Source organism: Echinops telfairi, unplaced genomic scaffold, assembly GCF_000313985.2.
Source record: "Echinops telfairi isolate 266 unplaced genomic scaffold, ASM31398v2 ScPeMD7_32;HRSCAF=126, whole genome shotgun sequence".
NCBI classification, from domain to species: domain Eukaryota; kingdom Metazoa; phylum Chordata; class Mammalia; order Afrosoricida; family Tenrecidae; genus Echinops; species Echinops telfairi.
In genome coordinates, this window is record NW_022103929.1 from 366,576 (window position 1) to 391,258 (window position 24,683).

At 36.9% G+C, this 24,683-nt stretch overlaps 1 protein-coding gene across 2 annotated transcripts in view; it reads left to right on the forward strand.

The window, feature by feature from the left end:
- SCAI (suppressor of cancer cell invasion) overlaps positions 1-19,264 on the forward strand; it is a 71,928-nt gene extending 52,664 nt beyond the window's left edge. Inside the window, exons 13-16 of one of the 2 annotated variants that reach the window (XM_045290201.1) lie at positions 4,236-4,308; positions 7,539-7,712; positions 7,909-8,009; positions 18,328-19,264. In XM_045290201.1, coding sequence (XP_045146136.1) covers positions 4,236-4,308; positions 7,539-7,712; positions 7,909-8,009; positions 18,328-18,474 — 495 coding nt within the window. In that variant the 3' untranslated portion in view covers positions 18,475-19,264. The remainder of the gene's footprint in view (positions 1-4,235; positions 4,309-7,538; positions 7,713-7,908; positions 8,010-18,327) is intronic. The other variant, XM_045290202.1, reaches the window with a different exon arrangement.
- The last annotated feature ends 5,419 nt before the right edge of the window (positions 19,265-24,683 follow it).

Here is a 24,683-nt window from a genome sequence, read left to right on the forward strand (position 1 = left end):
GTTCCCCTTGATCCTGCCCTACCAGGTCTCCCACACCCACCTCCCCACCAATTTGGATCGCTTGTTGTTCCCTTGTCCCTGGGTTTGTTATCCAGTTTTTAAAGATTACATTTGTCAGTTCAAAATCTGTTCTATCTAAAAATGTGACACAAAGAGTAATTTACACCAACTGCCTTTTATTATGGAGTTCCAAAAAACCTTTCACAAAATAATGTATGGGGGGGGAAAAAACTCAAAAGAACAGAAAAAAACTCAAACTTTACAACTGCAGCTAATATGAGTTTTCCCATTGTTCCCAGTCTGCTCCAAACCCTCTATGTGCAAAGCCCATTTTCCAGTCATCTAAATGAAAGATAACAGGCTATGAAATGCTTTATTCTATTTGTAACAGCTTATGCAGGTGCAGCCAAACACAAAGGTTCAGGACACTTTACACAAGCTTACAATGTGGGGTTTGACTTAAAAATATGAAACATAAATTCCACAAAAAAATTAAAAACATCAAGGACAGGTTATCAGAAACAGAACCTAAAGTTTATACGTAGACCACCTGAGCTGTCCCATCAGTTCATCTGGTTTGATCAGACATTCTGGCTAATTCGCTGGAAACTAATCAGGTAAACATGGAAATACAATCCACCTGTGCATTTGTTTGCAGAGTTTACTGATGGGACACTGCCATGGTGAGTGCTGCTTTCCTCATCTGACCACCTCCCAAGCCCCGAGTGCTTTCAAATTCCTGCTCTACCTCTTCTGTGTCTCCAGTTACATTACGAACTTCTGGTCTTGATGGTAGAAGATCATGTAGTTCCCAAAACTTTTCTGGATTGATCCATTGATCTTCAGGAAACTTGACATCAAATGTTATGTAGAGATCACCGTTTTCAAAGGGATTGTGATTCTGGGGTTTCACCACTTCAAGCACATGCTGGTTCCATTACTTTGCCAAGGGGCATAGTTCACCAGTCTGATGGGCATCAAAAATGTTTAGAGATGAACTGCAATCCACAGAGCGCTTCAACAAGTCCTATCTTGCTCGTCATATGCAAACCATTGCCATCTCTCTGGAGTACCTCCTGTTGTAGCAGAAGGAAAGGAGCTCCTGGTTCCACTCCAGGGGCCTGGTCTGCTTTCACAGTGAACGTCATTCTCTGGCCATGTTCCATGCCTTTGTCTACATGGACTTCAAGACTCTTAACTTCTTTAATCACCTTCTTCCCATCACATTTTTCACAGCAGTCCTTTCCATTAATTACCTCTCCTTCTCCATTATAATCACAGCACACAGACTGCATTCGTTGTCCCATTCCTGGAGTGAGCTGTCTGATGATGATTGTACCCCTTGACCCCGACAAGCATGACGCTTCTGAACAAGTACAGATTATCAGATTTTCCACCTTGATCACTGCACGCACTACAGAGTTCATTCTTGCTGGGTTGTAGTTTGGTTGTCTTGCCATTAACAAATTTTCTAAAGACATTTTGAGCAGATGCATCATGCTTTCTCCTTCCTGCCATTTCGACTTCTATTCTCATTGCCCATGAAGCTGAACAATCCTCCATTAAAATGTGAGGGAAAATATCATCTCTACCACCACCGCTGCCACTACCATCCCTACGACCTTGCTCTCCCTATCTGTCATATAGCTCACACTTTTCAGCAGTTGAGTGTACTTCATATGCAAAACTTTTTCTTCGAATTTGTCCCCAGCATTTGGGCTCTTTTCAGGATGGTATTCCTTGCCTTAACTTTCTGTATGCTGGTTCTCACTGGTGCCAGACAGGATTCCCAAGATGTCTTAGAGCTAAGTGTCGACCACAGCGCTGACCCGGCACCACTCAGGAAGGAAGGTGGCAGAGCAGAAGGAGCAGGACGGGCCCACAAGCGGTGTTGGCACAGCAGACAGCCCCAAATAGTTTTTAAGGATAATGGAAAGAATTTCCTAAACTAGAAAGGTGTGATAAGTGTAGCAATAGTCACAATAGAAGAATACATTTGTTTTCTTTTAATGTGCCATTAGCTGTTTTGGGAAAGCCTTTATTTTCTTTAGAAGAAGAAAATTTGACAGAGTTCAATTCCTATAAATAAAAATAACTTGCACATTTGTTGAAATAGCCTCATCTTATTTGACTGCCGCAGGTAGTGATAATCTCAGGAGACGTAACAAACAATGTTAGACAAGAGCTCTTCTTCCGGGAACCGATTACATGGAACTGTGTGTGACCTCCTCTCTGGGGGACAGACAACCGAAAAGTGGGTGAAGGGAGACGTCGGACAGGGCAAGATATGACAAAATAACCATTTATAAACTATCAAGGGCTCATGAGGGAGGGGGGAGCGGGGAGGGAGGGGAAAAATGAGGACCTAATGTCAGGGGTTTAAGTGGAGAGAAAATGTTTTGAGAAACGATGTACAAATGCGCTTTACACAATTGATGTGTGTATGGATTGGGATAACAGTTGTATGAGCCCCTAATAAAATGTTTAAAAAAAAAAAAAAAAAGAGCTCTTCTTCCAGTGAGCCTCTCACTCCTTTCCTGCGGCTCTGGAAAACCTTCCTCTATCTTCTTTTGTGCAGTTACACTGTGATATCTGTACTTAGTTGCTTTATATTTATCCTATAGGAGGTTTGTTCGATTTCTGGACATGCTACATTAGAGTCTTTTGCTATTTTTGTAACGGGACTATGGAATTTTATTTCTTCAACTATCAGCTCTGCTTCATCTTTTCTCTCATCTCCCTCTGGAACTCTGATTAAACATATATAAGGCATTTTCACTATGTTGTCTACTTTTCTTAACCTCTCTCCCATCTTTTCCATTTCTTTATTTCCCTGATTGAGATGTGGATACTTTCTCCTGATTGCTTTTAGTTCACAAATCTGTTCTTATCTGTGTCTGATTTGCTATTAAATCCCTCTACTGAATTTCTCATGTCCAGAAGTTCTTTTGGCTTCTATTTCCAATACACCATGCCACTTTGTATAATTTTCTAATTTTTGTTTTCACATTTGTTTTTGTAACGAGCATGTTTATTTTATAATCTGTAACCTATATTTGATCATTTTATGTAAAAATATACTTGCTTGTAGTGTTTAAAGACTTCCTTTGTGTTTGTGTTTCTTTATATGCTTGGTTTTGAACTGGGTTCTCATTATTCGTAAGACTGTTCGTGGGACAGTCATTGACACTAGAATGACAGTACCTTGATCCAGAGAGGATCTTCATCTGCTTTTACAAGACACCTAGAGGTGCTATTTCTTGTTTACGGTTGTACAGTGTTCCATTGTGTGACTGCATTCATCTGTTGATAGACATTTTAGTTGCTTCCAGCTTTTGATGGTGATGGAAAGTGAAAACTGATATACAGATTTCTGTTTGTGTTCCTACCTTTATTTCTTCTGGGTCTGTATCTGGGATGGATATTGCTGGATCATTAGTAGTTCTGTGTTCAACTCTGAGGAAACCTATGCCACTCAATTTTAATTACTAAGACTTTATATGTCTTACTATCTAATGAATAATAGTTGTTTCCCCCCCGCCCCCATATTTTTCCTAAATATCTGTATGAACTGTAGAATTTGCTTTTTTACTTACAGAATTTAAAATTTTTGTGGTAGTTTTTATTGAGATTGGGTTAAATTTCAATTAATGTGATGACATCATTAAAATCAATTCTCTAGGAACACCTGTCTTTCCATTTGTTCAAGTCTTTATTGTTGACATTGAGGCATAAAGTTATTTTGGGAGTTGTTTTTGGTTTTTCATTCTTATTTATTCCTATGAGATAAATTATAGGGGTTTTTATTTTCATACTGTTTTGATAATGAGTTTGTTTACCATATACTTATATCTGCCTTTAGGGAAAGACTATCCTTAACCCTGCATATTCTAGTTTGAGTGCCCATTTAATTCTCATTGTAAATGAACACATTGATCTTCTGGTTTTGTATATTTTATGCAGACAGTTAAATCCACATTAAGAGATGGAGCTAATTCTTATATACGAAGCCTGTGAGATTGGCTGAGAACCAAGTCCTAGATCTTGTTTTCTGTTTAGCTTATTCTGCATAGTAGATGTATTTACATGTTAGTTTCTTCTTCCATTTGTGGTATTTCCGTATCTGTCTATGAGTAAAAGGGCCTAAACAGAACACTAAAGTGCTTAGGAATGTTACTGAGTAACTCTCATTGGTCACATTTTTAATGAGTATTTTAAATTGTTTTATATAACAGAATTTCACAAACTTGTTTGGACAGCCACTAGTCTGCTTGCTTTCTCCGACAGCATATCCAAAAGCATTACAAGGTATGTGCTGTCATTTTCTGTTCTACCCATAGGTTGAAGTGAACATTGACTGTGAAATAATACTGATCTTTGTTTTTTCCTCCCCACAATGATCACTTATGGACTTAGAATGTTTAATGTGGCAGGTGTCAATCTGAAATATACTCAAAAGCCTTGTTTAAAAAAAACATTAATTTTCGCTACCATTAAGCCTTGAAATAACTTTAAGAGAAAAGATAAATCATCCTTGAGAAAAAGGAGGTTTTGTTACTTGCTGTTGGATGTTGCCTTTTCAAATGTGCCTACTAGGGGCTTTCCAAAAGCTAAGAGATCATCTATGTAGCATGATTGCTTGTCTCTTTGGCTACATACTTTAGGCATCTTTTAAGACTGTTAGGTTGGTGGTGTGGAAAAGTTCCCCACACAGTGCCTAAGAATGAGGATACTCTAATGAGACACTGGCACCACTGAAAGGGTTTCTTTTGTTCACATTTTTAATTTGTTCTACTCGGAAAATAAAAGAACCTCTTCTAAGTCAGCTAGGGAGACAGATCTGTGCTGAAGCCATTGCTCAAGCTGGCTGGGAAATGAAAGACTTTTTGTCTTTGATAATTTATTCTTAATAAGTAACACATAAAATCTAATTCTAACTCCCCAGTCAATTAGCTAGGTAAAATACTAAACAAACCTTAACACTGTTTTAGCAGTACTTGTCACTGTTTCACTATCTCCCTAACTGTGAATAGTGCTGATGTCTCTCTGGGAGATGGCATTTTACTGCTACTTCCCAGCCAGAAGTCCTGTCTGCTGACATAGTTTGACACAGGAAGTGATGGTCAGCATTTGAATGCCTGAGAGAAGCTGGAGACTTTCACCGTTGTTTTGAGGTAAGTTCTGCTATTTAATAGGGAAAAACTTGTAGAAATCATAAGTTCATGCATCCAGAAGCCAAATTATTTTAAGGGATAGAACTTACCTTCAAACAACGGTAAAATTCTCCTGCTTTGAGGACTTTGATATCCTGTTTCTTGTCAGAATGTGACACCCTCCTATTACTTAAAGAGAACTTATTGCTGTTCATTCATCCTGTCAAGATGCAGCTTTATATAGTAGCACATGGTCTAATGCATTAGTATCAGGATTATGTCACCTGAATGGCTTTATCGTGTAAAGGATAAAAGCATGGATTTTGGAGACTGCCTGAGGAAATTTGAATCTCAACTCCACTACTTATTAGCTGAGTAACCTTGGGAAATTACTTAACCATTTTGTGCTTGGTTTCTTTATCTGTCAAATAGGGATAGAAACAGAATAGTGCTAGGTATATAATAAATATTGTGTTTTGGCTATTGTTAATATATTTATTTGTATTATATGTCCTTGACATTTTTTGATCCCATATCATCTCTTTTGTCCTATCAAGTTTAGAACTCCAGAACCTTAAATGGATTGCTTAATTATAGCAGATTCAAAGTTCTTTTGGGGGGACCTGGGGGCAGGGGAGGAGAAATGGTGTGGATATATGCATTAACAGTCACTTTTGCAAAAGGGAGTTGTCCCTCCACCTGGGCACAAAACTAGCAGGTAGCTAAATACAGTAATTAGAATATCCGATTGGTTCTTGTACCTTTGACAACTAAAGCCTGCTAATTTCTCTTTAGCCAAGAGTTAACTTCTTTCATTTTACAAACATTACTGGAGATTCCACACCAACCAAATACAATTCTTGGGCTCTAGGGCCAAATGTCTAGTCAAAGATACAGACAGCCATGTAAGTATTCCATCAGAAGCAACTCAGGGAACCCAGAGGAGGAAAACCTAGCCAGGACTTAGAGTGAGAGAAGTGGCTGAATTGTCGTCTAAAATGAATTTGAAAGATAACGTGGACTTATTTGGAAATAGGGTATGGTTGAACAAGAATTTCACAGCAGAGAAATAGCACGTGCTGAGACCCTGAAGTGAGAGAGTTTGTTACATTTAGAGAATTAAAGATGTTCCTTCTAGCTAAGGGGAATAGAGTTTTATATTGTATAGCTGTGTTATTAAAAAGCCTTTTAAAATGGTTTAATTTTGGAAATATTGATGGTAACATATGTACAAATGTGCTTGATACAATTGATGTATGGGTTGTTATAAGAGCTGTAAGAGACCCAAATAAAATAATTTATTTAAATTAAATAAATAAATAAATACAATGGTTTATTAAGAGACTTAAGTAGAAGTCACCGGGTGCCTTCAAAAGAGTCTACAGAGGAGACTCAGGAAAGTGCACCCAGATAACCTTTTAGAAAATGAACTGGAGAGGGTCGTTGATGCGTATGAGGAGGTGGGAGGGTGATGGCTGAAGTTAGTACAGTGACTGGGTACGTGGCACCAGAAAGGACTTGATGGACTAGTTGTGGGGATTTAAGGGTAAAGCAGAGGGTGCCCAGATTTCTAACTGAGTTGCAGGTAGAAATAGATACTTATTGAGAAGCATATTTGAGGAGAAAAGGGAAATCATTTGTTTTTAAATTTTAACATGTTACATGTGAGAACTAGGTTGGATATATAGTCTAGAAGGCATTGTTGTCCGGTAAAAATATTTGTGTGTATCATGTGTATAATTTAAAATGTTCTAGTAGTCATATTTTTTAAAGTGAAAAATAGTTGGTTGAAATTAGTATTAATAATGTTATTTTGTACTAAGTCTTAGAAATCCAGTATGTATTTTACACTGACCAGCACGTCTCATTTTGGACCAGTAACATTTTAAGAGGCTGTTTGCTAATGCAGGACGGCAGAGTTTTAGACCTAAGGAGTCCAATCTAGGCTGCAGATAGAGCACTGGGAGTCATTAGGAACAGACTGACAAATCATGGGAGACAGTGAGATCAGCAATGTGGACAGCCAAGAAGAGAACCTTGAAGGGAGAGAAAGAGCAGCTGTCAAAGGAAAATGGAGAAGATGGGCTGTTCCGGTATTTACCAGATATTTCCATCATGCATTGTGTTCCAGCACTTTCTGTGTGGAAGAAATTGTTACTTTGGTACAATAGCTAAGAATATGTTCATTTGCTATTTCTCTTGTTTACTAATATTCAGCACAAAGCAAGATACCTGGGCTATGTTTTTTGTAGTTCCATGCAGAATCTGCTTTATTGAACTATGATTTAATAATATCCCTTTAATTTTATAGGTTGTCAGTACATAATATTACTCAAATGTATCTCTTGTATAAAATTGTTGTCTATAACATGTTTGTTATTACAGATCAATCTCAACGAGGTAGCCTCTTCACTCTCTTTTTGAACAATCCTCTAATGGCCTTCCTATTTGTCTCTGGATTATCAAGCATGCGTAGAGGCCTCTGGGAAAAGTGTCAAGAATATCTTCGAAAAATCAACCGAGATATTGCCCAGCTACTGACTCACTCACGTTCAATAGGTACCCAACTAATCTAACTGGAGGCTAGGCAGAATGTACTATTATGGCTCAGTCTTGTTATATTTTTAATTGTTTGAATTTTTAAAGGTATCTGTCCCAGGCAGGAAAATTGAGAAGATTTTCTTCCTCTTTGACATTTTTCTTTTGAGGTTTTTTTTTTTTTTTTTTTTTACTGTCACCTTTGTCCTCTTTGCAGATCAGGCATTTCTTCAGTTTTTTGGAGATGAATTTCTTCGCTTGCTTCTCACAAGGTTTATCTTTTGTTCAGCCACCATGAGGATGCACAAGATTTTTCGGGTAGGCAAAGAATATCATTAAAGACCAATTTTACCATTTAAAATAGGTTTTCAAAAATTTTGTGTATTATAATTTACTTGTATTAAATAGTTGAATAGATCCAAAATAATTCTTACAAGTTAATATGGATCTTACAAGTTAATATGGAAGGTCTAAAGATGAACAATATAAATCACATCAAGTATCTCCCACCCAGTCAAGTAGGACTTTTTCATGACGTCTGAGGCCCTCGGGCTTCTCTGATCCTGTCCTCTGCCCTTACCTGCTATCCTCAATATGACTTCTGATTATCATTTACTTTTTATAAAACTTTCTGTGATAAAAGTGAAAGTCTACAGAGCAAGCAGATAGTTCAGTTTTACTATTAATAATTTATTCAGTTTGTTTTAATTCTTCCCTTTAAATCCCCTCTATATTTATCCCACTTCTTCTGAGTGTTTCCTGTTTCCATTCTGCCTCCTTTCTTAACCCTCTGTCCTTGGGTAAATGTTGCCTTTTTGAGCCTCGGTGGTTTATTATTCTAACACAGGGGTGAGTTCAGTTCCAGATCTGAAGGGTGACTAAGGGCTATAGTCTTGGGGGGGAGGTCTCATTCTTTATAGTTTTGTCACATTTATTTGTGCTTCTACACAACTTATTCAGGAGAGAGCCAAGGCTTTCTGTTCTATAAAAATTTACAGTGGGGAAATTCACAGGGGCAGTTCTACCCTGTCCATTCCGACTTGTTGGCAGTGAGAGAGGAAACACAACGTATTGGTGGATCTAGATTGTATGTTTTCTTTTACGTCTTGCTTTATTTTTGTCAATCAGTGTTGCATTCCTGATTATGAATATTGCTGATTACTGTACTTGTACTCATTGTGTTTCACTGCTGTGTTATTGTTAGGGCCATCAAGTTGGTTCTGGCTCATAGCGACCACAGGTACAACAGAAGGAGACACTGCCCGGTTCCTGTCCAGCCGCAGAAATGTTCTGTTTGAGCCCACTGGCACTCACTGAGTCAATTCATAGTCAGGAGGATTTTCTTCTTTTTCATTGATTTACATCAAGCATAGTCTCCTTCTCCAGAGCTTTGTCATCCAGATGACAGAGCTCACGAATGCGCAACAGAATCGTGCCGTCCTTACTACTAAGGCGCATTCTAGCTGTGTTTCTTCAAGACTTTTGCTGGTTGTTCTAGCAGTTCATGAGGGTTCAGTAACATCATAATAACCAACATCATCAGAACATTTCACCAATATCATAATAACATTTTATTTGTGCTTCACTATACTGTTCTCAAGAGCAAGCTTCAGAGTCTCTTCTGACATCTACTTTGGTCTTCTTTCACTGCTATGTAGGAGTCCCTTATCTAACAATATAGCACAGATTACCTATGGCACTAATAATGGACATTTGAATGGTTTCTATTTTTTTGTTTTGTTTTTAATTATAAATTATGCTACCATGAAATTCTTACATCAGTTTCCTAGAGACTTTCCACATGTGGAAGATATTATCTGGATAATATATCTACTCAGTAGTGGAATTGCCAGGTTGGAGAATTTAATAAGCAGTAAGTTGTCTTAATTTGTTCTCTATTTTAACTCTTTGGGTTCTAAGATCCAAGTTGCAAGGCCACTGAGAAATGCTCCGGATAGTTGTTCATTAGAACATCTTACAAAGTTCTTTCAGGTCTGCTAATATTTAGCCCAAAGGGACACTGTAAGCCTCAACCTGAAGGCATTCAACTCCAGCTCTGTGGGTCAACAAATCCAGCTTTCTGAATAAAGTGCTCAGAGAGAGCCTACTTGATTAAACCTCAGCTGAAGACACTCCGCTCCACTTCCGTGGGTCAGCAAGCCCAGCTTCCTCGATTAAGTGCTCAGAGCCTCTCCTTTCTGCCAACCAACGTTCTGCACAGAGGCACTCAGCTTTACTTGCTCTGTGGGTTGGGAAGTCCACCACTCTGTTATGTGCCCTGACTCATGGTTTTGCTGCTGCTCCTCTTCTGTTTTAGCTGCCCTGGATTATAGGAGGTTCTCTGCCCAGAGATCTTGGGCCCAGAGAACATGCTCCACTGCTGGTTCTTGCTGGTAATGAGATTCCCTCCTCCTGCTTTTTAGAGGACTCATTTTCTATGCAACAGGATGGCATTCCAGGGAATCTTGTTCACAATTAATATCCTTTTGAGGGATGTCATTAAAATAGCCTCATGAGGTCAGGTCCCAGGAGGTGTCTGGGTTTATGGGAGTCAAGTCTCTGCTAAAGGCAGAAAGGGAAAAAAGGGTATAGAGATATAAAAGGCATTTGTGCCAGGTGTGTCTCAAAACTATAAGGGAAAGGTGTTTTTCCCCCTATCAATCCAGCTTTGGAGACATCCTACTAGTGACATTTGCCCCTTCCTACCCAAACCATGATGCAGTGTTCTGTGTTCTGACAGCAGAATTAAAAAAAACAAAAACAGTAAACCCAAATTTTGTCTATTTAACAAGGGGAAAAATAGGTATGTCAGGTACCAGAAGTACATATTTATAAAAAATTCACAGGCTTCACCTGGCATCTCCATTACCTTCAGCTTTCTATGTCTGGCCTTGTTTTGGCACCTCCATTTTCTGCAGGGTAATTCTCCTTAGACTTCATCTCTGGATTTGGAGGATTGGTTTAGCAGATAACCTTGCAGATCTCCTCTGAGGTTCATCCTTCATCTTGCCTTCATATCCCTAGGCTTAGCCACCCCTTCAGCCTTTCTCTTGGGAGTGGTGGCAGCAGGGTGCAGGTGCTGAACTCAGGGATGTGGCAGCATGTGGGCCTTCATCAATCTGAGACGCATTCTCTCATCTCTTCATATTGGTTTCTCCTGGTTCTTTTTCAAATGTACTTAAATATTTTTAAATAGACTTCAAAAAATAAAATAGAGTTCTATTACTTGTAGTCTCAAAGTATATTTTTATAAATATATATTTATTATAATTTAAAAATTTGAAATAATTATACAGTAAATACCCATATACCCAGCACCTAGATTTTGCCATTAATAATTTGACATATTTGATTTCTCACATAATTTCCCATTTATCTATCCCTCTTCTCATCCATCAACATATCTTTTTATTAATTTTGAAATGTCACATATACTCATGTATAAGCCGAGTTTTCCAGCACATTTTTAATGTGGTTTTTGTGGTGAAATTAGGTGCCTCAGCTGATATTCAGGTTGGCTTATACTCTAGTATGTATGTAAGTGTGGACATCAATGAATCTACCCCTAAATGCATGTAAGTAATTGAAATGACTTGCTTTCCTTTTTATATAAAATTTACAGTGAAATGACATAGCCGATGTATACTATCTGATGAGTTTTAACAAATACTAGTACATACACCAGTGTAACTCAAACCCCTATCAGGCTACAGAATATATCATTACTCTCTTTCCCTCTTCTCAATCAGTCCCACCCAAGAGGAAATACTGTTTTGATTACTTTAGTAATCACTTCATTTCACCTAGTCAAGAGCAGTGAATCATAGAGTGTGAAAGCTTTGGAGTACACTTTTAAATGAACATAATATTGTTGAAATTCTTGTGTGTTATTAACACGTGTCAGTAGCTTGTTCCTTTTTATATTACTGAGTAGTATTTCATTGTCTGAATATACAGTATTTATTTACTCATTCTCCTGATGAAATCTGGGCAGATTCCAAAGTGGCTATTATTAACATACTTGCATGTCATTGCACAGACTTGTTTTGTATTTTCTTGTTCAAAGGGTGGGTATGTGTTTAATTTTATTAAAAATGACCAGACCGCCTTCCTTTTAGCTGCTCCTCCGCTTTCTGCTCAGCCATGTGGGGGTGCAGTCCCGTGTTCAGTAAACTGTAAAACCCGACACTTCTTCTATCCTTTATAAAAACCCACTTGGATCAGAAACCAGGCTTCAACATTAATTTCTTTCTCAAGAAAAGACTGAGGTATTTACCACCTGAGGAATCTAACAGGTTTACAGAGCAGATGTTTTACAGTCAACGATTCACACACATTCTAATTCAATGCACCATCTTTGCCTCTGGGTAGATGCTGCCCTTTTTTTTTTTTTTTAAATAATCATTTTATTAGGGGCTCATACAACTCATCACAATCCGTACATACATCATTTGTGTCCAGCACATTAGTACATATGTTGACTTCATCATGATGCTGCCCTTTTAATCTTAAATGATTTGCTTTGCTAGAGTGGGGGTGGCAGAAGCACACAAGTCTCAGTCAGTTAAGAGATTGCAGCAGTTTCTAGGACTGTGTCTGTGTTTAGTTGGATTGAAGACAGATTCAAGTTAGTTCATTCTTGTGTCTGTGGTTGGAGTCACTGAGACATTTTTCCTTCTCTTTTATAAAAAATAGCTTATTGGCATATACTTTACATAGCATCCAATTGTTCAATCATATTAAGAAGATCTGTGGAGACATTTTATATTCTTATGGCCTATTGTAATAAAATGTGTTTTTTAATTTTTTTTTATTTAAAAAGACCAGACCTTGCCTCATAGTGGGTGTAACATTTTCCACTCCCACAACAATGTATACAAGTAAATTTTTTTTACATTCTTGTAAACATTTGCTGTTGCCAGTCTTTGCTATTCTGGTGAGTGTGTAGTGATGTCTTATTATAGCTTTAATTTGTATTTTATTGGTGAATAATGTAATAATGATACTTGAACATTTTTTCATGTTATGTAGATTATCTCTTGAAATCTTTGCTCATTTCTTTCACTGCATTTAAAAATTTTTTAATTGCATTTTAAAATTCAATTTTTCCCCCCTGGGATTCTATATAAGAAATATTTTCATATCTCAAGGTTACAAAGAATTTCTCCTGTATTGGTCTCTAGTTTTATAGTTGTACCTTTTATATTTAGGTCTATGATACATTTTGATACATTTGTTCGTTTTCATTTAAGTTGTCAGACCAGAGTTAACATTTTGGGATTTTTCTTTTTATGAATATGATTTGCTCCACTTCCATTTGTTGAAAGATAATTATTTCCCCACATAGTCACATTGGTACTTTTGTCAAACAGTAGCCAACATTACACAAGGGGACTTCAGAAAGTTTGTGGGAAAACAGAATTATAGTAAAAGATCCTGTGACCAGAAAAACTAGAGGGTGTCTAGCTACCAGGACCAATTGTTCTGAAAGAGATCACATGAGAAGTCCTTGGATAGGATGGGGAAAAGTGGTGGAATAAACTTCTAAATCCTAGGGGGAACCGCTGAGACTACGGCCCCTAGTCACCATTCAGGTCTGGAACTGAACTCACACCTTTGGCTCAAATTTCAGCCAATAAGAAATCTATAAGGGGAACAGTAACACTAGTAAGGTACGCACACCTTAAAACAAGCAACAATTTGAAATAAATGCAGCATCTGCTCAAGGATGAAATTAAATGGTGGGAGAGGAGTGGAATAGGGATCTGCGGTTTAGGTTAAAGGAATTGCAATGATTGAAATGAAACAACATGTGTAAGAATTGTTAAATATGAAACTAATGGTCTACTCTGTAAGCCTTCAATGAAGTCAAGAGAAGTCTTTTTTTTAAAAAGAGGTTATGGAATTTTTCCACAAACTTTTTGAAGCTCCTCTTAGATTTAAGAGAGATTTCTGGACACTCAATTCTGTTTCACTGATCTGTGAGTTTTATCTTTTCTCCAGTACACCCTGCCTTGATTACGCTAGCTTTAGAGTAAGTCTGAAAATCAGGTGACGGGGTCCTCCAAAAAATGTGTGTTTGCTTGTTCTAGGTTCTTCGGGTTTTCTGCAAGAGTTCTAAAATCAGCTCCACAATCTACGACCACCCCCAAACAAAGCAAGCAAAACCCTGATAGGATTGGGATTATATTGAATCTAAAAGGTATCCTGGTGGTGCAGTGGTTAAACACTTGCCTGTTAACTGCCAGCAGAGCACCTCCCTCAGTTATTTTCTCCCCAGGAATTCTGAGGAAGACAGACCTAATGATCCTCGTCTGTAAAAATTACAAGCAAGAGACCCTTATGGGAAAATTCTGCTTTGTCACATGGAGTCACTATGACTCAGAATTGTCTTAGGGTACACAGCATTAAATCTATATAATTAGTTTATAGGGAATTGCCATTTTAATAATAGACTATTTCTATATGGTATTACATCATATCTCGGGATATTTTAGCATCCTTTTAGGCTACCTAGTAATCTTTCATGCCTCAGAGCTATAAAGTTTTGTGTTTGTAAAAGAATTTTTGTTTCTACTCTTTTACCATCTGTTGTAATTTAGCTAAAGGTTTATCTTTTTCCTGATCTTTTCAAACCGCGAACTTTTAATTTCATTGCTTCTTAGTGCACTACCATTTGTTTCTTCTCATTCATTTAATCATATTCATGCCTTTATCATTTTTTAGTTCACACTAATTTTTAAAGGATCATTATGAGTCAGAATTGACTTGATGTCAGTGGGTATGATTTTTATTTGCACTGGTTAATATAGTTTTTTAACCTTAGATCTTAATCTTCCTCTTTTCATTTTTAACTTTTTGTGATTGGGTAAAGGCTTATAGAGCAAATCAGTTTTCCATTCAGCCATTCATACACATTTTGCTTTATATCATTGATTGCAATCCCCATGAAGTAACATCACTTATCCCACTTCTTCCCTTGTTCCTGTTTTCTTTACTTTTCTTTCTGTAACCTTTCCTGTTTCTGAACTTGGTCTCTGGGCTAATGCTATCTCCTTTATCTTAAATGGTTGGTTATCTTTCTTTTCTTCCAATATAAGCATTTTCCCTTTAATGCATTGCATTAGCTTATAATTTCAGTGCTATTAAATATAAAGTGTTTTATGACCTTGCATATGTTGATGATCTGTACTTGAAAATGTGTATTCTGTTATTATAGCAATATAAATGTCAGTTTAATGTTGAACTAATTTAAACAGTGTGAAGTCTTTTTTTGAAACCGTTTTCTTGGCACTTCATCCACGTCATGCAATTCAATATTTCGAGAAGCATAGTACATTTATCACCACAGTCGATTCTAGAGCATTTTCCTCTTCCTTGTACTCATTGTTATCCATGTATGAAGTCTTTTTTTGTTTTTCCTGATTTTCTGTCAGCTTGTGCTATCCTTCAAGGAATCTTGGTAGCACTGTGAAGTAAGTGTTGGACTATTAACCACAGGTTTGCAGTTTAAACCCACCATCTTCTTTGTGAGAGAAAGATGGGGCTGTGTGCTCCCATAAAGATTTCTAATCCCCAAACCTATGTAGGCTTACTGTAAGTCAGAATTATATAATGTCTGTTAGATCAAGTTGGTTTATAATGTTGTTCAGCTCTCTGAAACCTCACTTATGTCTCGTCTGCTTCTTCTATTAGTAATTGGAGAGTAAAGTGTGTTCTTTCCTTTTCCTTTTGCTGCTTTTAAGATTTTCTGTGTTGCTTACTATAGTTTGACTGTAATGTGCTTTGTTGTGGTTTTCTTTTCTTTCTTCCTACGGGGCTTTACTGAGCATCTGGGATCTATGGATTATAGTTTTCAACCACTGGAAGTTTGTTTCCTCTTCGTCCTGCCCTTTCTAAAGCACCAGTTGTATATGTGTGATAGAATGCCCCACAGATCACTGCTGTGCTCTTCATTTTATACTTTCAGTCATTATCCTTTTTGTGGTACGATTTGGATATTATATCGCCTACTGCTGTGTCTTCAAATTCACTGCATTTTTTGGAAGTGTCTAGTTTGCTGTTAGTCCTACCTAGTTAACCCCCCCTCCCCCCGCCTCAGGTATTTTATTTTTAATCTCCATCAGTTAAATTTGATTCTTTTTAACATTTCCATTTTGATCTTTGTTTAGATTCTTCACTAGATATATATTAGCTAAAAACCTTATGTGATAATCCTCTGTTCATTATTTCTAAGTCAGTTTCTTTTGTTTTTATGAACTTCATATTCCTAGTTCATTGTTTTGTCTAGAAATGTTCTGTTGGATTATCGCTATGAATCATCTAATACTGAGTTCTAGAGTGTGTTTTCTCCCTTTAAAGAGGGTCCATTCTCACTACTTTCAGGACGTATCTTACTAGAAGACCTAGCCAGTGCAACTAGGCACTAAGTTACTCGCAAACGAATGTGATTTTTACAAAAAATATTTTATTGGGGGCTTATACAACTCTTATAACAAGCCATACATACATCAATTGTGTAAAGGACATTTGTACATTCATTGCCCTCAACATTCCTAAACTGATTTATTTATGGCTTGATTTTAAGCCTTTCATGGGTGGATTTAACAAAGCTTGAGGGAGTAGGCTTATTTAGGCCTAATACTAAGCATGCATGACTCTCCTACTCTGTTAGTGTCTCTGGTATCCGCTCCCACTTCAACAAACATTCTGCATTCTGGGAAGTGTCTGTTTAGCTTACAGATCCTAGGTAGTTCCGTTTATTAAAATTATTGCTTTGAATTTGTTTATTAAAAGTATTGCTTTGAAGTTTCGTTTTGTCATTCCCCATCATAATATTCTGTATGATGAAACATAACATTGGTCTTACTGATGTGTAATGAGAGACCTGCAAGCAATAGAGAAGTAGAAGTACATTTTAATATATGAGTGCTCACATGTGACACGCATAGAAAACTAGCCCCTCATTTCTTTAAGAAATTTTGGGTAGAGCAGTCCAACAATCACATCGAAGGCAGAGCAGCCTAAGCTGACAGCTTGATATGCCGCCTTCTGCTGCCTGGTTTGGGGGCTGTATGGCGGGCTGGTTGGTAGTAAAGATTAATATGACCCAGATGCCCTGTCCAAACAGTGGGACAATGGTTGGAAAGCATTGGGCTACCTGAGCACGAGAACCACCTGATGGCTAATGGATTTGACAGTGTGCAGTTTATGCCTACCACAGAAAGAAACAGCTTCACAGCTAACAATTGAGCTCTCATTCAGCATTGCAGCTGCCCCCAGGCCTGATGACTTCTGACAGGTTTTCCCTTGATGCAAGGCTACTCTTATTTAGTCACTGCCTTCAACTGAGCCCTCTGAGTATAAGGATTATTAAGATTGCAACCCAAAAAAAGAAATTTTGAAATATAGAAATTACTAAATGGTGTAGCTTTTCAAATGAGAATTACTTGAGTCTTAAGATCATCCTTTCCTTTTTGTTATTACAAAACCAATTTCTTTTGTCCTGTTTTTATCATACCCCTCAACTCTTTCTCACCCTCTGCTAATACCCTTAAAATCTCATCTTTTCCCTTTTTCAGTTTTTTTTTTTTTACCTAATTTGTTATTGTAAATTAGGTGGGCAAAAAACTCATCTATTTTCATGGCTTCAGTGTTTATATCCATGCAGATTATATTGACATTTATATTTCTTGCTCAGACATATCTTTCTGGTCTACAATCATGAATTTTAAAATGTTTATTGAATGGCAATTCTGTATGTATCACTCTTGTTACCTCAACTAAAATATACCTACGACCTGAAGTTTTATTCAGTCTCCAAATTATCTGTTTATCTTCCTTTTTTTTCTCTCAGTAACTTCTGATTGTTCGTTCTGTCAGCCATCCACTTTTGAAATTTTACAATCATCTTTGTTAATTTCCCTCTTCTGTAATTAGTTGCTCATGCCCATTAATTTGCACTCCTCAGGACTTCTCATGTGTTTCCCCCATTGTAATTTTCATTGCAGCATCTGTTTATCCATTTATTTCAGAAATACTTGTTAAAATATATGCTAGGTCCTCACCCCAAGAATGTTTGTATACAGTAGCTTTTTCCCTACGCCCCTTTTGCATTTTTTTTAACGTTTACCTCAGCAGACTCATGTTGTACTTGTCCTTTTGTGCCTGACTTACTTCACTTAGCATGATTTCCTCCAGCTCTTCCCATGCAGCGATGTGCTTCATACGTTCATCACTGCTTTTTAGCGACGTGTAGTACTCCATTAAAAAAAAACAAAACAGAATAAATAAATAAAATATATGCTAGGACTTTTTTTCCCCTCAGCAGACAGGAATTTTATGGCTTCCACAGAATATAGCATAATGCTTAACATAGATAGGCCTCAGTAAATTCTTGTGGAGTGACTCACCAAATTAATATTTAAGGTAGAACTATAGGAAATTGACATTTCTTAAGGTCTAAATGGCCAACTTTCAGCAATAAATATATTACTGATTACGTGCTACACAATATCCACAGAAGGAGAAAGGTGTTAATAAGGTAAAAACTACATCTATTAATGTTGGCTATACTTTTTTTTCAATGAGTTATACTTTTATTGTACCATAGACTTTTCTCTTCTTTACCTACCAGGAAACCAGAAACTATCCAGAAACATATCCACAACTGCCAAGGGATGAAACAGTGGAAAACCCTCATCTCCAGAAGCACATTTTGGAATTAGCATCCATTCTGGATGTTCGAAACGTGTTCCTTGAGAATACCATAGAAGACTATTAAAGCAAAGCCCTCTTGTTGAAAAATATTTCATTTGCCACAGATCTTAAATGGTGCAGTTTTCTAATGTATATGACAGACCCATAGTGGTATTACTTAGTTTTTATTTTTTAGTTTAGGACCACCGTTTTTAAAAAAAACGGGAAAAAATTCTTCAAATTTTTAGGGTAACTGTTTTAAAATGCAATCTTTCCGGTCTTTTAACAAAAACTACATGAATCTTGGGATTTTAAATTTTGGCTTCTGAGATATGGATACTGACCTCCAACATCTAATCCTATACTCAAAAGAGTCATTCTTTTGAGATGAATCAAATCCTTTATATTTGTATAATGAGGAAAATCCAACTCCTATCTTTGGTTCTTAAATGTCTGGATTGGGAAAATATAGTTAAGATGAAACTAGCCAGCCTGGACTACTGACAATCAGGAACAGAGTCCTTCCATCATAATATTTATTTTCATTCCAAGTTAGTAGGTGGAAAAACTTAGGATTCTTTGATGCATGATCAAGGCAGTTTCTGACATAATTCAGTTTCTTTAAATACTGTCAAAATTTCAGAAACTCTTTGGGACTGATTTGTAGCTGAACATAAAATGTTTATTGGGATGCTGAGATGATAAATATTTAGAATGTGTGAGCTCTCTGTAATCCTAATATGTGTATAATTTGCTTTCTTTGTGGTCTTTGAATGCTAGAAATTAACAAGAACAACAACTTTGAGCTATTTCAGTCAAAACATCAAGCTGTTGGTTTCATAATACAATGTCTTCAATAAGAAATCAAATTTAAATATTTAATTCATGTAATTAACATTAAAGGTTGTCTGCGTTGGTATATGGCCCTGGCATATAAAGCTGATAATCTTTTGCATAGTTCAAATGTATGACTTCAAAAGTCATAGGTATTTTCAGCTTTGGTTGGAAGTAACTCAATTATTATAAAACCTAAAAGGAAATTACTTTTGCATTGACAATTTCGAGTAATACTTGTTAAATGTCCCTATGTTTAATATTTTATATTCATGCACAGCTTTTTAAAAAATTATTTTAAGTAGGATTTATGACCCCTTTGTATTTTCATTTGTGATAGTTTTTTTTTTCCTTCACTTTTGTGATTCCACAGCACTGAAGTTCAGAAATCTGTAAATCAAAAGGCTTTGTACCTAATTTTCTATACAGGCTCACGTTCTACCTCTGGCAGTCCCAGGAAAATGAGGTGATTGCTTTTGGTGCCTCTTTCATATGCCCCTAAGGAAGTTATACTGTAAACTTAAATTTTTTTATTATTAAAATTATTTTTTGTTTTGTTTTCAAATGCTGGCAGAGATAGTAATTTGGGCTAAATTATTCATATACTCAGTCCAACTTGCTGGGTTTTCATCTGAATTCTTAAAGTTACTGTTCTTGGATTTGGAGCGCTTTGGAGTTTTTTTGTTTGAATTTTGTATATTCTTTTGAGCAACATTTCAGGAAGCCTAGGAAAATTTACCCTGCAGAGAGATTTCCTTTGCTAGCCAGTTATTTTTTATTTCCAGGTAACGATGACTTTGTTTTTCTTTTGATAACTTACTATACCTTATAACTTACTTTTCATAACAGTGTCCCTTAGAGTACAGCAATACAAGGGGGTACCCCCCCCCAAAAAAAAAAAACACAAACCCGAATTGGCGCTAGGCAGAGCGGAGCTTTTGTAGTGTGCATTTTCCCCACTAGTCAAGCATCTAGCAACTCACTCTAAGTTAGTGCACCCAGTGGTGTCTCTGGTCACACTGACTTTTTTCATAAAAGCATTTTTGCTGGAACCTCGTTTTTTTGTGATGGCTGATATATAGAACAGTGTGTGGCTGTGAAATTTTGTTTCCTGCTTGGGGGGTGGGGGAAATGCCTCAGAAACTGTTGTGATGTTGAACACAACTTACAAGAACAGGGCTATGGAAAAAACTCTAGTGTACAAGTGGTTTTCTCGTTTCAAAAAATGTGTAATGTCGATTAATGACAAACCTCGTTCTGGAAATCCGTCAACTTACCAAAGGGACAAAAAAAGATGAGTAATCGTGTGCGGCAAAAAAGGCCTGATTCGTGGTAGATGGGGACTGGTTTTTGCCACTACAAAATGCACCTGCTCATGTAGCCATCTCAGTGCACCAGTTTGGGGCACAAAAGCATGCCTCTTTGGCCCCATGAATCTGACTCAACTGACCTCGCTTCCTGTGACTTCTTTTTGTTTCTGCAAAGGCAGAGTGTCACACAAGGACAGTGATTTGAGGACGTAGAAGAGGTGAAGAAAAAACTAAGACGGTGCTGTCAGCCATCTAAACAGATGAGTTTGAAAAATGTTTCCAAGAATGAAATCGCAGATTGGACGAATGTATTAAGGGTAATGGAGAGTACTTTGAAGGTGATAAGGTTGCTTTTGTCAAAAAAAAATTTAAATACATAGCTTTGGGGGTAAAAAAATCCCTGGTTTTTGTTTTGTTTTGCTTTGTTTTTGGTAACCCCTAGTAGTCTGTCATAAGTGTCTGGCTTCTTGTTTCAATTCCCCTAAAGTTGTGACAGTAATGCCACTGCCAACACAGGTTTTCCTGTTCTCTGAAACTTAAAGTATTTTTTGCCCTGAGCAATTGTTTTCACCAGAACACTGGCCTGGAAAGGCCTAGACGACCCGAGTTCTGTTCCTGGTTTATTAGTAACTAGCTTTATACTCAAAAACTGTCATAATGTCTCTGCTTCTTAATACTCTCATCTGTAAAATGGGGTTGTTGACCCAATTTCCCTTCCACAATGCAGTTTTGTAAGCTTTTGTTTGCCAAAGATGCTGATTTTCCCATCCTTACCATAGGAAACTGTAGTTTCTCTGTTTTTAGTATTTAACCATTATCTATTCTAGATCATACTTCTTAGTTATTGTAGAAACTAGTTCAGAGAGAGACTCTCAAAAACATCAAAGCTTTTGTGATTAGAAACATACTGGCCCCAGGACAAGAATTCTTAGAAATCACAAGTCAAATTTAGATGATGACCTTGCTCCTAGGAGTAATAGCCATGAAATACTTTATTGGTACCAGTTAAAAGGCTAAAGTGATTTTTAATTTTCCTGGGGAGGAGCGTGGGGGAGGTAGAGGGATAGCTAGGAAATTATAAACTTTAGTCTTTTTCTTTTCTTTGTTTATTTAACTACCACCATCCTCCAAATCTTGTTCTAGGCATGGGAGAAGCCAACAAAATAGACAAAGATTCCTGTCTTCATGAAGCTTACATTCTACTAAGAGAAGTCAGGAAGTAAGCATAATAAATAAATGAATTACTATTAGCAAGTGGTAAATGCTGTGGGAAAATTAAGAATGGGAGAAGGGAATATTTTTGTTTGTGTTTTCAAGAACAATATTTAGAAGGGGTGAAAGACCTCATTGAGAAGGTGATTTTCCTTTTTTAAAAAAAAACTTCTATTATGAATGTTTTTAAATGTAATGAACCCTCATACATCAGTCACCCAACTCCTACATTTTAGGGCATTACTTTAATCCAGGTAGATGGAAAGGAAAGAAAGGCCCAGTCATACAGTGAGCTTAAGGTAGCAATGGCAAAAAATTGTTTTCTATAAATATATATACCCTCTTTATAAATATAAAAATGTTAAGCCCTTTATTAATTTGCTAGATTTCCTAGAAATCAAAATACTGGCACTTAACAAAGCAGTGGGGGAAAAGCACTTTGCTTTCAAATTGCACAGCCTTCCCCCACCTCGGAGATTCTGGTAGTCTATCTCCTCCCTTAAGAATCATTATAAGCAAGATAGGAAGTAAAAGACCTCAAGGTGTTAGCAGGTCACAAAATTAAGCACAACGGAATCATTTACTCTCTCGTTATCCATATCATTCTAAAGTTGGCAAAGCACCTATTTTCCCTGTTTTACAGAAGAGAAACCTGAGACCAAAAGAGCCATCGACTTCCCTAGTAATAGAGCTGGAACAAAATCCCCAAGTCTCCTTCATTTAAGTCCAGGCCTTCGGGCAGCTCAGGGTGTGCATTCTTTAATGGACACGAGAGAATGGCGATTTAGATTGTGGCACAAAATGTTAATGGCATTTTTTAATGTTTCATTTATTGAAGCCAGTGAATCAGTGCTAACAAATTCATGCTTGTTTTATTAATTACTAAGTATCTGAAAGTCAGAGATTTTATCCTTGAATTAATAACAAAAATACAAAAACAAGAAAACAGAACCTGTGTCTGTTGAGTTGATTCTGACTCATATTTTAACCAGTATATATATATTTTGTGTATGTTCTCAAAATGTGGTGCTCTTAGAAATCTCTCAAAGCACATAGAACTTATCATACCCTTTGTAGTTTTACCAACTTGAAATGTTTTGAAGTTATAGAAGCAAAGTGCAATCCAATTACAACTGAAGTATTCCAGATGTAGGGTTGGGTTTGTCCCCATAACCCCCACTTATTGCTACTGCCCTTTATTTTCGCCTTGGAGTAGAGTCCCCTCAAACAGATTAGGTGATTGTACTGAGTTTAGTTTAACTAAAGAAGAAAACTGCAAGCATGGTTTATGATTCATTATGGAGCTTTATCTTTCTCCAAATTTAATCTCCAACCTGTGTGACTTAACTACTTTCCATCTCTGAGAAGGGGCTTGGACGCCATTGAAAAAACTGATAAATTCTGGTTTACCACAGTCTTCTCTCTCAATAATCGAAAGATTACTTCCAAACCAAAACAAAAAGACCTGGTACGTAGTTAACCAGACCTGTAGTCAGCCCAGTAGACAGATCTAACATTCTGCCCTAGGATAATAAGGGGCCAAAGTCTACATACTTAGCAGCTGTTAGTAATTTAGAACCACTTTCCATACTTAAGTGAAGAAAGTCATTTGATATGAATGAGTGATATTTTGAGTATTCCTGGAGATGATATTTTGTGTGGATATGTTTTTGTGTGTGTTTAGAGAGTATAAAGGGTACTTATATTGAGGATTCTTTTGTTGACCTTATTTATTTGAAATTCTTATGTGTAATGGCATGTGTATATTTTTGTGATGCTAAATGCAATCTGAATATACTTTTTGTATATGTATATATACACGTATATATTTGTAAATATATTGGTATGCAATGATACAATATGTGTATATTCTATACCCATACCCATTGTGGGCTGCATTGACTTAAGTTCTGTGAGGACATCATAGTGGCATTGTTCATGCTGCTCTAATTAGGTTGTGGCAGCTTCTCATTCACGAGCCCCTATTTTAAGGGGCCTGTGTTTGGGTAAAATGGGCTAATTTGGTTTTGAAATGGATATGAAAATCTTAACAGAAAGCTGGACATTCATAGCTTTTAAAATCATCTGCAAATTTCCATTTAAATGGATGCTAAACTAAAGATATAAAGCTGAAAAGCCTGCTTCTGTGAAATGGAGACACCAGCACATTCTTAGCTATATTAGTCCTTTATTTTCTTGACCCAGAGTTGAGTTGTTACTTTGTACTCAGTAAATTCTTTATATTGAGATTTAAAAATCGCTTTCATAACATTTCAAAATGTATAGGAAAATGTGCTTTAAATGGGGAAGATCTATTCCTACTTGCCATTGCAATACTTGCCATTAGAGTTTAATTTTATAGCTTTTTTTTTTATTTTTAATTTCAACTGTTTGCCTTTTATATGTCTCTGTGAGGCAGAAAAGGGCATTAGCTGGGGAAATAGATGACCTGGTGGGGTGGGCTTTAGCGTGGAATGAGAATTAGGAGGTGGTGATCTGCAGCAGTTGGGGACATTCCCAGCATAGGTTTGTCTTCCTGAAGTTTCACATCAAAATATGGGTGTGCCTGAGGAAATACTTTCAGTTAATAAGATGCCACCAGTTACATTGCTGTGTCTCTATGAGACAGTTTTATGTTCTGCAGTTTGATTACATGTTGTTCACAGATGAAGTAAGGTTCTTAATCCTAGGTGCATGGTGGCTTGCTATAAAAGCTGACCCTTCAATACTCCCCCAATGATTTGGGAAGAGGGAAGGAAAAGAAGGTAATTCACATGCACAGTGCCAACTTGTAAGTCTATGGAATGAATATGGAAGAGCTAACTGATTACTCCTGTTTTCATTGGGCATGTTTATTTCAGCAAAGAGTATCAGGGATGCTTAATAAACATTTGAATGCATTCACTGCAAAAATTAATCTGGAGATTGTTTCTGCCTG